Raw genomic sequence first — 15,247 nt, forward strand, 5'->3', positions numbered from 1 at the left:
ATTTTTATGACCTCTAAATGACCTTCCTCCACCATGTAGATGTTCCTGAAAGAGAATCTCAAACACTAGAGAAATACTTCATAGCATGGAATAGATGATATCGTATTGCCCATCATATGGCCCATCAGAGCCCACTTTCCAGTGAAATTCTTCATACACTTGAAAGCAAACTGACACCATTGAGTATATGCTGTATGAAATCACTGGAAGGATTTCAAACCAGTTTGGAAGAAGAAGAACAAGAACAAGAACAAGAAAAACAAGAACAAGAAGAACAAGAAAAATAAAAAGAAGAAGAAGAAGACTATTACCCCACCTACCCTCTTTTCATTGATGTTTCCTTTCATGACTGCTCAAAGAAAGGTAAACTCAAAATTTTGTTGTCAACTGAGTCCCAAGCTCTTGCTATTGCCTATACTGGACTCTTGAACCCTCATTTGAGGCTTGGGCTTTTCAGCACTGGTGGATACTTCCCCATTATTTCTAAGGACATAATTACTCACTGTGAAATCTTCTCTACCAAATGCTTCTGAGAACAAATGTGAGCATTTTAAAGGGAAGAAAATCAATTATACTGTCACTAATTCTTTATGAATTTAACTACTTTTTAAAAGGGAAGTGGAAGAAAGTCCTACGGGGGAAAAATCAAAATATTGCAGACACTTCTATGGAAACATCTGTGATATTTGAAATCATTCCAAATAAACACAGAGAGAGTAAGCAAGCACAAAGAGAGACAGAGACAGAAAAATAGAGAGAAAATAAAAACTGCCAGTCAGGGTGCTTTCTGTAAAGGAAAGTAACAAGCTGACCTTTCAGGGAGCCCAGAAGTACAGCTTCTAGACTATTTCCCTATTCTTTGAAGAGACTGACCATCAAAAGAGCCTTCTTGCTAGTGATGTTATGTGGTACTGATTCCAAATAACGAACACAAGAAGGACAATGTTTTATATAACTGAGGGGAAAGTATATTGATAAAATTCATTCATTATTGAAGAAAATTATATCATTTCCATCTAAAATCATCCAGAAGAAACAAGTTCAGTTAGAATCTTTTCATTGACATTGTAACGGAGCATGTTGTGCTGGAGTGCATTCGGGTATGACCTGTCTTCCTAATGCTGCCATCTATAGTATAGTATAGTATAGTATAGTATAGTATAGTATAGTATAGTATAGTATAGTATAGCATAGTATAGTTGTTGCTGTAAGTTCCCAAAGGTACCAGGTGGAGTTCATCCCATCAGTGCAGAGGACTGACAGGAAACCAAAAAACTTGACAGACATAGGTAAAATTTCCACAAGTCACGTCAAAGACAGCACTTCCCTGAGCGTATTTCCCATCCGAAAACATGAGCAGCCAGCCAAGCTCCCACACACAGCTTTAAGAGTGCTCACTAAGGCAAATTGTTTCCTCTTCCTTTACTAAAGAGCCTCTTTTCAATGACATTTACTAAAATTTCAAGTGTAATATAACCTTAACTGTCCAACAAGGACTAACACCCTTCCCTGGGAGAACTTTAGAAGCTCAGAATATGGGCAGGCAGTGGTGGTTCAGAGCCATAGAAATGATGATTTTTTTATTACTTGGATATCTTAGAGGAGAATAACAAAATGTGAATGATTTTCCCTCTCATTTGGAAGTTATTAGGAGACTTTCCTTTGTTCCATTGAGAGAGAAAAAAATATGAAGTTACAGAGAACCCATATGGCCAGCAGAAAACCCTATTTAATAGTTTTATTGCCAGAAATGTTAAATAACTTCCTGAAGAGGCAGTTCAAATGAACACATGGCTGCTATTAGCCAGGGTCCCTAACAAATTTGAAAATATGCTTTCTATGGGAATTCTCTCTTAAGCAACAATTGTATTTGGTAGTCCACAAAAAGTAGGTTTGATGAACACCTATATTTAACTGAGTATATACAGCCGGTTTGCATGAGAAGTTTCTGCTAATACCAAAAATAGATAGATAGATAGATAGATAGATAGATAGATAGATAGATAGATAGATAGATAGATAGACAAAGAGAGAGAGAGACTCTTGGACTTTAAAACAAAAACCCAACTATATTCATCGTACCTATCTTTAAAGCAAGGGATAAAAAGCCAATCTCTTGAACAATGCCTTCTTCCAAAGGATCCAGTGCCTGAAACCATTTCATTTCCACCTGGATAATCTTTTGTTTTAAGATTTAAATTTATATTTTTACTGCTATATTCATGTCATATGCAACATATATGGGTGTCCTAGAATGCAGAAAAGAGGATGTCAGATCAGCTACTCAAAGTGGGTTTCGGGAATCAAACTTGGGTCGTCTGTAAAAGCAAAAGCAACAAGTGTCCTTACCACTGAGGAGTCAGCTCTTCAGCCCTGCACCTGGGTAATTCTGATCATCTACCACCTGATCATTTCGTTTAACACCAGACCAGTGATAGAGCTCACCACTGTCACTCACCATCCGTTCTGAGGGACTTTTTTTTTTTGCCTTTTCATGTATCTTTGTCAACTAAATTGTGAATTCCACACTGAAGAAACTTGTCAGATTTTTGTGCTCAAGATATCATAAGACATGCAATTTAAAAGAACAAAAACCTTTAATTAACTGGATACTAAGTGTCAGCATTTTCCAATTGCTTCAATGCCTTACATCCATAGTCAATTTACACACAAATCATTTTCTAGAGAATCAATTTGCCTCAAAAAAAAAAAAAAAAAAAAAAAAAGCCAGTGATGAGCTATCCAGTTATTATGAGGTGGTCTTACTTGAAAAGAGACATTATCACCGTCTAGGCACATTAAACTTTGACTCCCTTTTTTCTACTTTTTATTATGACTGTTGCAGTTACTTAATAGAAATGAGATTTGGTAAATTAAAGCAGCATGAGGAACATGGTAAGATTCCAAAGTAATCAGCATTAGCCACTGAAATATGGGCACGGGGCATGTGAAGGGTGAGATAGTTTTGTCTTATAACTCAACCCAATGATTGTAATTTTATTAAATATTTTACGTTTTATGAATACATTTTTATAATCAAATATAGGAAAGTCCTGTCTGTTGAAAGTCAGATTGTAGTTTTGGGCAAGAGTTTTAATTTATTTCAAATGTCTTAACTATAAGAAGAGGACTATTGTCTAACTTCTGACTGTCCCAAACAAATATATGCACATATATTTTTGCAATCTCACTCAATATATTGTCACAGAACGTCACAGGCTTGTTTTCTCCATCAACTAGAATGCTCTGATAAACAGACATCCAGGCCAACATGCCAAACTGTATGTCCTAGCTTCCGTAATTGACCAGGGGACTGCACGCAAACTATTGTAATCTGCAGGACATTACAAGGCAGTTCTGAGGATTTATGCAGGTGAAAGTTTAGCCTACATTTACTAAACACTAAGAAAGTGTGAGTTGGTTTTCTTACTCTGGGGGACTTCCTCATAAGTATTCTTTAATTGCCTGTCACTTACACCCTCAACCTTGTCAGCAATCAAAAGGCTTCCATTGCCAGTACTCTCAGTCACTTAACCTAACCTGATGTTAGAACCCTTGTGCTGGAAACCCATACACTTTCGTCACATAACATGAGAGAAATCAAGCTGGAAGCTTCCTCCCTGCTGACTGGTTGTCATGGTGCCAGAGTGTGCTTTGCAGTACGCTGGGCAAGAAAGGTCAACAACAGTCTTACCCAGCTGTGAATCCTAAAAGCTTTGATAATGGCGACCTGGCAAGGTTGCTTCATTGGTGCACTAGTATACGAGTGTTATGGAAGGGACAAACAGTTACCTGAGGGAATTTCGGCCCCCTCCACAGGAAGGCATTCATACTTAGTGCCATAACCCTGCCCAAAACTCCTTGGCTAAAGAGGTCATAAAGATCCTACTACTATTATTTTTTTCAGGGAAAAAAATGCATCAAACAGCCTTCTAAGCATATATCCCTCACTCAAAGAATAGCGTATATCTCACCATTCCTCAGAGAAGCCTCCCTCTGTCTCTCAGTGTGCCTCTGTCTGTCTCTGTCTTTCTCCCTGCCTTTCTCTTTGTCTCTGACTCTCTGTGTCTGTCTCTTCCCTCTTTGTCTGCCTCTCTCTGTCTCTGTGTGTCTCTCCTTCTGACTCTCTGTCTCTGTCTTTCTTTCTCTCTTTCTCTCTCTCTTCCTCTCTCTCTCTCTCTCTCTCTCTCACACACACACACACACACACATATATAGTCACCACATATCACCTGTGTGAGAAAGGCTTTCTTGCTTCTTCTCTGTAAGTGATGTTCCTTGAAGACAGAAGAAGCACTAGATAATCTGTATTCAGTGATTGTCATATAGAAATCTTATTGGTTGCATAGACTTGTAAAAGCCTATCTAATTCGCATGCACACACGCACACACACACACAATGCCTCTGTACTGTTTTATGCAAGAATAATTGGACTGAGAACTAGAAATTCAAGCTCCTTAATTTATTCTGGGTATCCACAAAGAATAATTTGTGTTGTGTTTTGTAAACTTTTGAAATATTTCATTTTACTCAATCCTACCCTTATGCTTAAAATAAAAAAAAAACAATATTTTTTATTAATTTTAAACCTTTCATATCAATAAATTAACCCATGAAATCCCTTCCCAGAGTAATAGTAGTAAAGAAGGCTGCTTTTTTTTTTTTTTTTTTTTTTTACAGGGCAACTAGGATGCCTTACTGAGGGAGTTTTTCCAGGAGTCCTATGAAATATATGGGATTTCCCACCTGTTTAAAAAAAAAAAAAAAAAAAAAAAAAAGGCAGGAAAAAAAAGGCAGTGTAGCTCACTCAAAAGCTACTGACAGCAGAGAAAGGCCAAAGGCTTGAAGTGTACAGGCACTGACCAAATATTTTGTTTTGTCTCCCGAAAATAGGATAAAGAAATTGACCCAAAGTAGAGGGTATGTTAGTCTAACATACTGCCAATGGCATCTAAAGATAATACTGACCGATTCTAACTCAGAACAGAAAATCACTGAAAATAGAGGATGTGGCTCTCACAGCCAGGTCTAACGGCTTCACAGTCTGCTACACAGTGCTATTTTTTTTCTAATGTCTGGGTGTAGTTTTTACTACATTTATGATACATTATTCCTAATTGTATCAGTTATTTCTTTCTAAGCAAGTCATAATTTTGTGCATCTCTTTTCTTTTTTCAGGCTGTTCCGTGTACTGGAGAAAAGGAAACGGCTGGTGAGTTGACATTTGCCTTGTGCTTTCTCTCCTACCTTTTTTAGAATGAAAATCCACCTTAAAAATAGAAATCTCACTAACTATGTAAAATGTACAAACCGCATCAATTTCTATGGGAAATGTTGTTGAGTTCTTAGCAAATACAGCAGCTGTTCTCAAAAGGGCTTGTTATCATCCTATTGTATTGTGTTAAAAGGCTTCTTGCAGCCACAGAATAACTGCAATTTCAGTTTTTTTCTCTGTCTCTCAAAGGGGAAAAAATGTGATGGTGAGCAGTGTGTGGAGGAGCGGTCTTTGAAATTTGATTGTTGATATTTATCAAGCTTTATCTTTTTAATCTCAAGTACTTGTTCAGTAGTCAGAAATAGATGTTCTTAATGGTTAAAATGAACACTGCATAACTGAAAGTAGTTAGGAAGCAATGGAACTGCTGGAGAAAAGATGGTGTTGTTTTTCACAGTCTATGATGCCTGTAATTATTCCAAAGTATTGTGGGAAAATGGGAAAGGATTGATGAGAGTCATGAAAATAGGAAAAATTAGCCTGGAAATGGTGGAATTGTGTGCTTTAAAGTCTTGATCTTTCTCAATAGTGTCTTCCATGTTCTACCTAAAGAAAACAGGGACAAAAAGAAAAGCAAAACCAGTTTGAATGTGCACTGTCAATTTAAAGCGTGTTGCTTAGTTTAAAGACATGTGACATCATTTAGTTCATAGACATGAACAGTAGAGGCAAACTGCATCAAACCAAAAGAAAGTGTCTTGACTTCAAGTGCTCTAATGAGTGTAGGCCTTGTGGAATATGAGTTTTTGTCTATTCATATTTTCTTACGTATTTATTTTGTGGAAGGAAGTATGCATACAATAGCTTGGGTATAGAAGTCCCAGGACAATTTATGGGTGTCAGTTTTCTCTTTCTACCACATGGGTTCCAAAACCTTAACTTGGATCTTGAATTTTGGTGGTGAGTGCCTTACCCATTGAGCCATCTTGCGATCTTCTTCATGTACATGAATGGGGGATGTTCACCTTTCCTTGTGGGGATCTTGTGTTGTAGCTAGATCTTTGCTCTTTAACTCTGTGAGCTAAACTTATCTATCATGTTTAATTGGTGTCTGACTTCTTCACTCTAATACTACCAAGAGCCCTCCAGCATAGGAGGAAATGCTGAGAGTGGATTCAAGTTTCTATGGAGGGAAAACAAAACTCTGTAAGATGAATGTGCTCTGATCATACAGATTAAGTAATCATACACCTACTCGAATCAGGTGAGGTTAAAGTAAGCCATTAAGCCTTGTGATGGCCTCACACAGATTTTTGCTTGCCTGTCTAGTTAAACAAGAACTGAATGGCTAGATGTGTGTATATACATCCCCAAAACAAAGCAACTTAGATCCCCATTTTGCCTGGGGCGGTGACAGTCACTGTAATTCTGTAGACCAGCTGTGATTTAAACAAAGTGTATAACAGAGCAATGTTGTCATCTTATTCCAGAAGAACCGCAAATTCTTTCATTCTCCCAAGGAAGCCATTCAGGTATAAATTGTTGGCTGATGGGGAAAGAAAGACGGAAAGGAATGCCCTGTCTGAAGAGACAGAGTAGCCAAGTCCTAACTCCTCCGTCTTCCATTTAAATGGTTTCACTTGGACATGGAGGAGTCCTTTGTTGTATCTTTTCTCTGATATTTCAGAAATGCTGCTATAACTCAGAATTAAACACAGCATAAGCAGAGCACATCAACTACTTCCTGTTATCTTGCACATTCTCCTCCTCTACAACAGAAAGTAGCATGAAATTGACTGCCGTACTTCATAATATTTGTGTTTAAGTATTAAGGAGGCAAAAATTTCAAAGTTGATAGACTGCCTGGAGGTGTATGCCAGAAGTAGATAGGCATGGGCCTAGACTACTTAGCAAAATCCTATCTCAAAAAAAAAATATATATGTATTTTTTATATATATTTATAAATATGTATATATGTTGTATACACATATATATATATATATGTATGTATGTATCAGTTGTGGTGGTACAATCCTCTAATCAGCACTGAAAAGCTGATTAGATGTAGGAGGACAGCTGTGAGTTCAAGAAAATTCTAGATTACATAACAAATTTCAGACTAGCCTAAGGGTTGCAGAGAGATCCTATCCCAGGAAAAGAAGAAAAGGGGTTCTGCAAGTTGTCTCAACCAGTAAAGACATTACCACCAAGCCTGACGACCTGAGGTTGATCCCCTGGACCCAGATAGTAAAAAGACAGAAGTTGTGTTGTAACCTCTAAACACGGAGGAACACACACACATACAGCAATACATACATATATACATACATTCATACATGTATACAATGTAACTTGAAAACAGAGGAAAGAAGTTGATAGACTCAAGTCATGGGTTTTCGTAAGATCTTGCTGAAGAATTGAACCAGCTGAAATACATTCCCTTGCTCAGCCCCAGGCACATGGATGGCCCATACCGCATACACTTAAATCCATGTGAGTAGAACCAGTCATCTTACCTACATGAAAGCATTTATATGTCTGTGATATATTCCTAAATAAATTTTACTTTATAAATTCCTGGCCAAAGTGTTGTGCTTATGAGATAATACATTTTTTTTTAAATCCAAATACATTTTTAGGAACAAATTGACCCTTTAAAAGTTAGTAAATTCATCTGTCAAGGTAATTCCTTGTATTTGAACAGTCTGTGAATAATGGCAACAGATTAAATGATTCAAACAAAAAAAATATTATTTATTTCAAAAGCTGTGAAAGAGTGTAAGCATCTAACTCTTCCCTTTCTCTGCTTGCCATATTCTATGGAAAACATCATGAGGGTTTAGTATATGAATGTGACTTTATTTACTCCCCTGTAATTTTAAATTCCCACTGGAAAGAAGTGTGAAGATGAAGGCAGAAGGCTTACTCAGTCTTCCTGGATAATTGAGCTCCTTAACGGGATTAAAACTTCCTATCTACCCTAAGGGCTGCCTTTTTTTCTTTTCTTTTCTTTTTTCTTACTAAATGAGGCAGCCTATTGTTCCTTACTAAGAAGGTCTATTTTTAACTTGTGTGACCTCTCATCCAAGCCTGCTGAAAACAACTTCACTGGGCCTTAGGAGGCTCTGAACAGAATCATTTGTAGCACCTTGCACCCATCACTCTTGCGTAGCCTTTGTTGTCTAGCATGGCCTTAGCCATCCTGTTCCCTTTACTGCTGCTGTGCTTTCCCACCAGTCCTAGCCCTGATCTTCTTCCTCCTGAGAATCAGCACTTCAAGAAAAACACTTTTAAAACAGCATCCTGTGCACCCATTCCATACGTACTTATTGAACGGCTGTGTCTTTTAGGCATCACATTAGGTTATTTTGAAGAATTGGTTATGATTAAGAACTCAGACTCTGCTTACAGGAACTCAAACTCTCATTGGAGAATGACTTCAGTAAGTTAGTATCTTGCTCTTCCCAAGAGAGCATCTCTTCAGCACCTTACTCAAAAACTTCCCAAGAAAAGAATCATACTAAAACTGTTTTTAATAACCTTTGTCAGAATGTATTCTTGGGACGGAAATAGGTATTCTTAGAACCAACCAATTCAATCATAAAAGAATAAGATTCAAACTCACAAGTATTGGCCTATATTATTGTCCTCAGGCTACGATATTTTCATTATCTTTATTAGTCACTAAATGTGTTCACCTAGAGAATGGGCCCAATGGACCAGACACGATGGTCTGCTACAATCCCAGCAACACTCAAGTCCAACCTAGCATATATAATTAAGGCCCATCTTAAAGAAGAAAAAGAAAGAGAAAGAAAAAGAAAAGAAACAAAAGAAAAACAAACTGAGCCATGAGCCACTGGTTTCTTCTCTAGTACATCTGCTCCCTATCTGTATAGGCTTCAGCAAGTTATTTCACTTCCTCATTCCTTGTTTAACAGTGTAAATTAAAAGTCCTCCATTAGTGAGTCTTAAAAATATAGCCCATTCTATGACACATACCCAGTGTGAACTGGGCCTCATAAAGGCTAGCTCTGTCGAGCTTGTCTGTGTGTGCTTCCTCGGACAAGACAGAACAACTATCTACACAGCTGGCCTTGCCAAGGGAGATCATTTCCTTCACAAATCTGAGCTAATTTGGACACGTGTCATTGTAGTCCAGGCCCAGTTGGTCACATTTTAGCTTCTCTCTTTAAATTATTTTCTCCTTGAGAATGAAATTCTTTCTTGTGAATAATCTTCAATATCTACAAAAGATTAATCCTTGAGGAGTATATATTTCCCTTTTGCTCATGTTTTCATAATCATCCTTTATTCCCAGTCCAGTGGTATAACTGGATCTCCCAGCAACCTGGCCAGGCTCACAGAGTATCCAGCTGTTCCTGCTTGACTTTATTGCACAAGGTCCTCTGCCAGCATCAGCTTCTCCTCAACCCACACTTCTCCTGACATCCCTCTCGCTGGAGCCTTCACTTTTCACTGCAGTTCTTCAACGCTGCCCAGAACTGGTTTCCCTGCAGTTTTTTTTTTTGTTTGTTTTTTAAGATTTATTTTTTAATTATATGTGTATCTGTGTTTGGGGTATGTGCATATGAGTGCAGATGTGTGCAGAGACCAGGGTTTAAATCCTCTGGAGCTGGAGTTATAGACAGTTCTGAGGCACCTTGCACACCCCACAAACCTTGAGTCCTCTGCTGGAGCAACACAAGCTCTTATCCACTGAGCATAGCTCCAGACCTACTCTATAGCTTTTATAATGTCCTATAACTAAGCTCTATGCAATTTAACCTCATGTATCAAGTGTTTCCCACTAGGACCTTCAACACACACACACACACACACACACACAAACACATCTTCTTTTTCACTGGTTGGTTGGTTGGTTGGTTGGTTGGTTGGTTGGTTGGTAGATAGTTACCACATCCAACCAGAGAATGCCTTCTAATTTTTTATCTCTCTCTACTTCTGCCTTTATCTAGGGTATGAACTTTTCTTACTTAAAAAGAAAAAAAAAGTTGGGATGGTAGATAAGAACTGAGACAGAAATAGAAAGGTGGCCAGTTTGGGGGAAGGGGAAGATACAGATTGTTTTTCTTCATTCTAAATAAAAATATTTACATTAAATCCAGTGGAGAAGAAATATATTTACACCAGTGAATTAGAAAGTTCCTTATTATAGAAGCATGTGGCTTAGAAATTTGATACAGTTTCGTCTCTAAAATGAAGTCTCCAGATGCATTTGAAGAGTACTACAGTTTGTGATGGAATCTCTCATGCCAAAATTAAATCTCAAAAACATCTTTTGTCTGCTTACACAGTAGTCTTTGCTGTTAAGCAGAATGGCCCTTTTCCCCTGTCTGTTACATTTTATTAGATCTGACAGTACTATCACCTCCTTAATGAATCATTATCCAGGCAGAGTGAGCCATTGTCCTCTGCTCCTAGGAACAGTCTGTGTCATTTCTGCTGCAGTTTTGCTATCTTGCTTAGTTGTCTCTTCTCCAGGTCATGAGCCTCTCTTATTCAACAATGCTATCTTTGTGTCCCATGAAGCTAGAAAACTCTGCTTCCTTGTAGGTGTTGTGGAAACATGCTTAATCAAACAACTGTAATCACAAATATGCTTCAAATTCAATGCCAGTGATAGTTTAAGTGCCTCTAATATTTTTATTTAACTTTCTCTCTCCTTCCTCTTTTATTCCTATTTATTCCCACAACTGCCAAATCTCTTGGCCAAGTAATTAATTAATGGTGGTAGTTAGAAATCTACCCCACATGAAGAAGTAAAGGGTACCATTGAGAAAAAAAAAAAATGACTTCCAATCTAACTTTGGCTGGAGGGCTTGGTTGTTTTCCTTAGAATGTTTGTTCTCCTGCCTTGAGGTTATTTGGTTGGCTGTAAAATTGCTAAAAATCAAGATAATGAATAATTCAGTCTGGAACTCTTGTGAAAGCTATTTTTCAAAAGCATAAAGTGGAGTCATGGTCTCTGCAAACTTTCTGTTGTGGTGAGCAAAGCAGAAAACCAGCAAACAAACATGACTCTGTGACAACCGGTGAGAGGAAAAGCCGGGGTTTCCATCCTTTCAGCCCGTGCTCCTTGTAAACACTGTAAAGAACAAAACCCAGACTGAGTGCCATTTGGTATTAATTTCCTTGGGAGCCTTTGATCAGTAAAAAGGGAAATGAAGATGAAAATATTTTTAAAAGACAAAAAAAAAAAAAAAATCAGAAGACACTTGTCCTTTTACCCAGTCTGATCATCAGAGATTCATTCTGTTATCAGTGTGAGAATCTCCAAACCACATTCTAGTATTTACATATCCAAAGAGCTTTGATTGGAAAAAATAATAGGGTTGCCCAATGTCAGAATTCTTTGCAAAACTTCACTGTTTCCTGTCTCCATTTTAATGCCAATAGCACTAGTTAAATTTCTGTCCCCTGCATTAAATAAACTATAAGCATCTTGAAAGACAGAATTGTGTTTTATTCAGTTCTGTATCCCAGTGCCTGGCATTACTCTAAGTGTTTGATGTTTGGCAAATAAATGAATAAATTGAAAATACATTTAAAATCTGCAATTGCTTAACTCTCTGTGACCCTGTCAAAGACAACTGTAGACTCTTCTAGTTCTAAGCAAAGAAGCTCTTCCTGAGACTGTGAAGACCCAGCTGCTTGCTGGGTCTCCATAGGATCTAAACATTGTCTCTATCAGGCTGGGCTGGGCTCTGGCCAACATTCCAAATTCTCTATCCACTTTCACTCTCAGAAAAATGACTTAAACTATTTTTATACAAATAGCATATAAATACTCACTTGGTGTTTTTTTCTTTTTCTTTCTTTCTTTTTTTTTTTTTTTTTAATTTTTATGGTCTCTACTTGCCTGCTTTTTTGTAAGGAAAGAATTTAGGGTATGCCCACACATAACCTCATAGTTTCTCTGAAACCTAATGTAAACTCACCCAGTGAAAACTTGGCTGTGTTTGAGCGGGCTGTTGAGAAGAAACACACTTGCTTCCAGGTATCAAGAATGCCTTAAAAAAAAAAAAAAAGGTAAGTATTCTACTCTTAAATGTTAAATTCTTGACTACAAGATATTTTAAAATATGTATAGTTTCTAGACATTTCTTAGTTTTCTATTTTTTGCTGTATTGCTAATTAAGTAAAATTATCTGTTGTGATATATTTAAAAATATGCCACACGTACAACAACAGATCTGGTGTGAAAGGTATTTATTGGACAGAGATGGAGAAAGAGAGGTAAAGAGACAGACAGACAGACAGACAGACAGACAGACAGACAGACAGACATGGTGGGGGTAGAGGGCCCCCCAAAAGAGAAAGGGGAAAAAGTAGAGAGGAGCAAGAAAGCAAGGGAGCAGCAGATTGGCCATTAAGTACCTGGTCCAGATGATGTCATACGTAGGATGTATACATAGGATATTGTCAGAATCCTAAAGGTTCCTAAGGTTATCCAGTTGAATTGCCTCCACAACATAACAATATCCATTTTTTCTCCATTGTATTTTAATCAATACTGATAGATATTTTCTATTGAGTTCCATCAACTTCATCTGTTATATCCTGCAAAGAAATAGTCTCTCTAAGTCTTTACAGCTGAAGGCCCTACTTGGCTATATTCTTCTTTCAGTGTTTAATGTATCTTAGGATATATTTTTGTTTATGAAATTATAAAGCTCCTTCCCCCATAACTGTAAACTTATTTGGAACTGAGATATACTGTATTAGCGGGGCACAACTGTGTATGCATCTGTGAGGGATTTTTAGACATGATTAAATCATGAGGGCTCTGGTTTACTCTGATCCAAAATTTTAAGAGACTATTGGAAGGTCTTAGGACTGTGGAATTTGGGGTCCTGGCTAGAAGAAGTTGGAGCTATGCCATTGAAGGGTATATCTTCAATGGCCACTTCTTGTCTCTTCTCTTTCCTGGATGCCATGACCTGAAGAGTCTCTGTCAAAAACTTTTGACATCATGAGGTTCCATCTCACACTCTGGTCCAAACCAACAGACACAAGTGGCCTCGGGATGAAGTATCTAAAAGCAACTAAAGAACCAAAGGAAAAAAATAAATCAATAAATCTTCCCTTTGCTTAAATTGGCTTTATAAAAGCATTGTCGGAATGATGAAAAGTTTCACTGATGTGCCTCCCATTTCCTCTTTGACATACGGTATGATATAGTGTACAGAGCAAGTGCATTAAAGTATTTTTAGAACAATCTGCTTATTTGGCATATCAAGAGACTCATGTGGAAAGTTGGCTCATTGCCAGTATGTTGATGACCAGGACTTTTCATGGTATTTGACAAAGTTAATATTTCTTCTCTGAAAAAATCTTGTGGCTATTCTGCTCCTCTTCTGGGAATGGCTGATTGGTGATCATATTGGTGATATGAAGAGGTGACTGGGAGTTACCAACATGGGCAGATAGAACAGTTTGTACTTCAGTGTTTTAATGGTGTCTCATTTTGCTTTCTGTTGTGGTGATTAAAAGAAAAACAAAAGGTGACCAAAAGCAACTTGGGAAGAAAGAACAGGCTTGTTTGGCTTACATATTCCAAGACACAGTCCACTGGGGGAGGCCAAGGCAAGAATTCAAGGAGGAAGTCTGAAAGCAGGAGATGATGCAAAGGCCATGAAGAAGTAATGCTTCCTGGCTTGCTTCTCCTGGTTTACTCCTGCTTTATTTTTTTAAAAATCCAAGGCCACCAGCCCATGAGTAACAGCATTCATAATGGTTTGGATCCTCCCATAATAACCATTAATCAAGCAAATGCCTTCTACTCTTGTCTACAAGCCAGTCTGGTGAAAGTATCTTCTCAATTGTGGTCTGTTCTTCCTAAACAACTCTAGCTTGTGTCAAGTTGACATAAAACTAACCAGGAAAATTGTTGTTGACACTTTATCTATAGAAAAATTAATATGTCGCTCTTATCTTTCCAGGAGAATGACAAATTCAAGAGGCTCCTTTGTTTCCATTTTATTTAGAAAACAAAAAAGGAATGTTCATTGAGTTGGAAGGCACACTTATATTTTCTTTAACTGTCCTTTGTAGAATTTCTGCATATGGACAGTGAATCAGTTATTTTTATCAATAATATAAATACATAGAGAAATGTGTACAAGGTAATTACATTGACTATGGTTTCCCTGGAAGGTGCATTTAATTTGAAAGTCACACACAGAAAAGAATGATCTTGACCTGTTGGAGATGAAATAAGCTACGTATTCCTCTATTAATAACATCTATTGGCTACAATAGCCTTGATTTATTTTTCTGTTGAAAAGAGTTTGAAATCAACATCTCTTCCATTGGGTCAATGGCCATTTGTGTTAAAGAATTAAGACAGGACTTTGGCATGTGCTCTTTCTAAGAGGGAAATCATGAGTTGTCATTCAAAACATATTAACTGATGTCCAATTAAAAGCTGGTGTCCATCTTACTATTGAATGCAGACTCTGTAGGTCAATTAATTAAAGGAAGAATGGATCATGGATAAGGGAAACTATTTTTCCTGATTAATACAGCCAGGTAGAAAAGACAAAGAGTGCCACAAATGCTGCTTAAGCAAAATGGTCGATAGGTAGTCCTCATTCAGCAATTGCAGCAGGCTAATATGTTTGCTTTCAAAATTTCCCAACCACCGGCTTAGAAAGGACATCCTTAGAAAGGACATCCCACTGACTGTCAAAGGCTTATGATGTGATAATCCCCTCAATGTAAATGTGAACTCCATTCTTTCCTATGGATTCAAGAAAGTGCATACGTGAAGGATAACAGTTCCTGGCTTCTTTATTCTTCCTATACTTTATACCTATGATTTGCTTGAGTATATTCATTATTTCCCCCACTGTCTTGTGATTTCCTGAAAGGAGACGTTTTTCCTGTACTTCTGGAACCAGAATTCGAGCAGATTTTTGAGTTGTGTGTCCATAAATGATGGAATGGGTTGAATAACAGCAGGCCTGCATTTTGATAGGTACTCCTCAGCAGGCACACAGTTAAT

General features: G+C 37.6%; 1 protein-coding gene across 1 annotated transcript in view; it reads left to right on the forward strand.

Moving 5' to 3' along the window:
• Window positions 1-15,247, forward strand: part of Dlc1 (DLC1 Rho GTPase activating protein) — a 384,088-nt gene that overhangs the window by 187,974 nt on the left and 180,867 nt on the right. Inside the window, exon 5 of the mRNA XM_055593391.1 lies at window positions 5,180-5,213. Coding sequence (XP_055449366.1) covers window positions 5,180-5,213 — 34 coding nt within the window. The remainder of the gene's footprint in view (window positions 1-5,179; window positions 5,214-15,247) is intronic.

This window comes from Psammomys obesus, unplaced genomic scaffold, assembly GCF_907164565.1.
Source record: "Psammomys obesus unplaced genomic scaffold, mPsaObe1.curated_primary_1811, whole genome shotgun sequence".
NCBI lineage: Eukaryota > Metazoa > Chordata > Mammalia > Rodentia > Muridae > Psammomys > Psammomys obesus.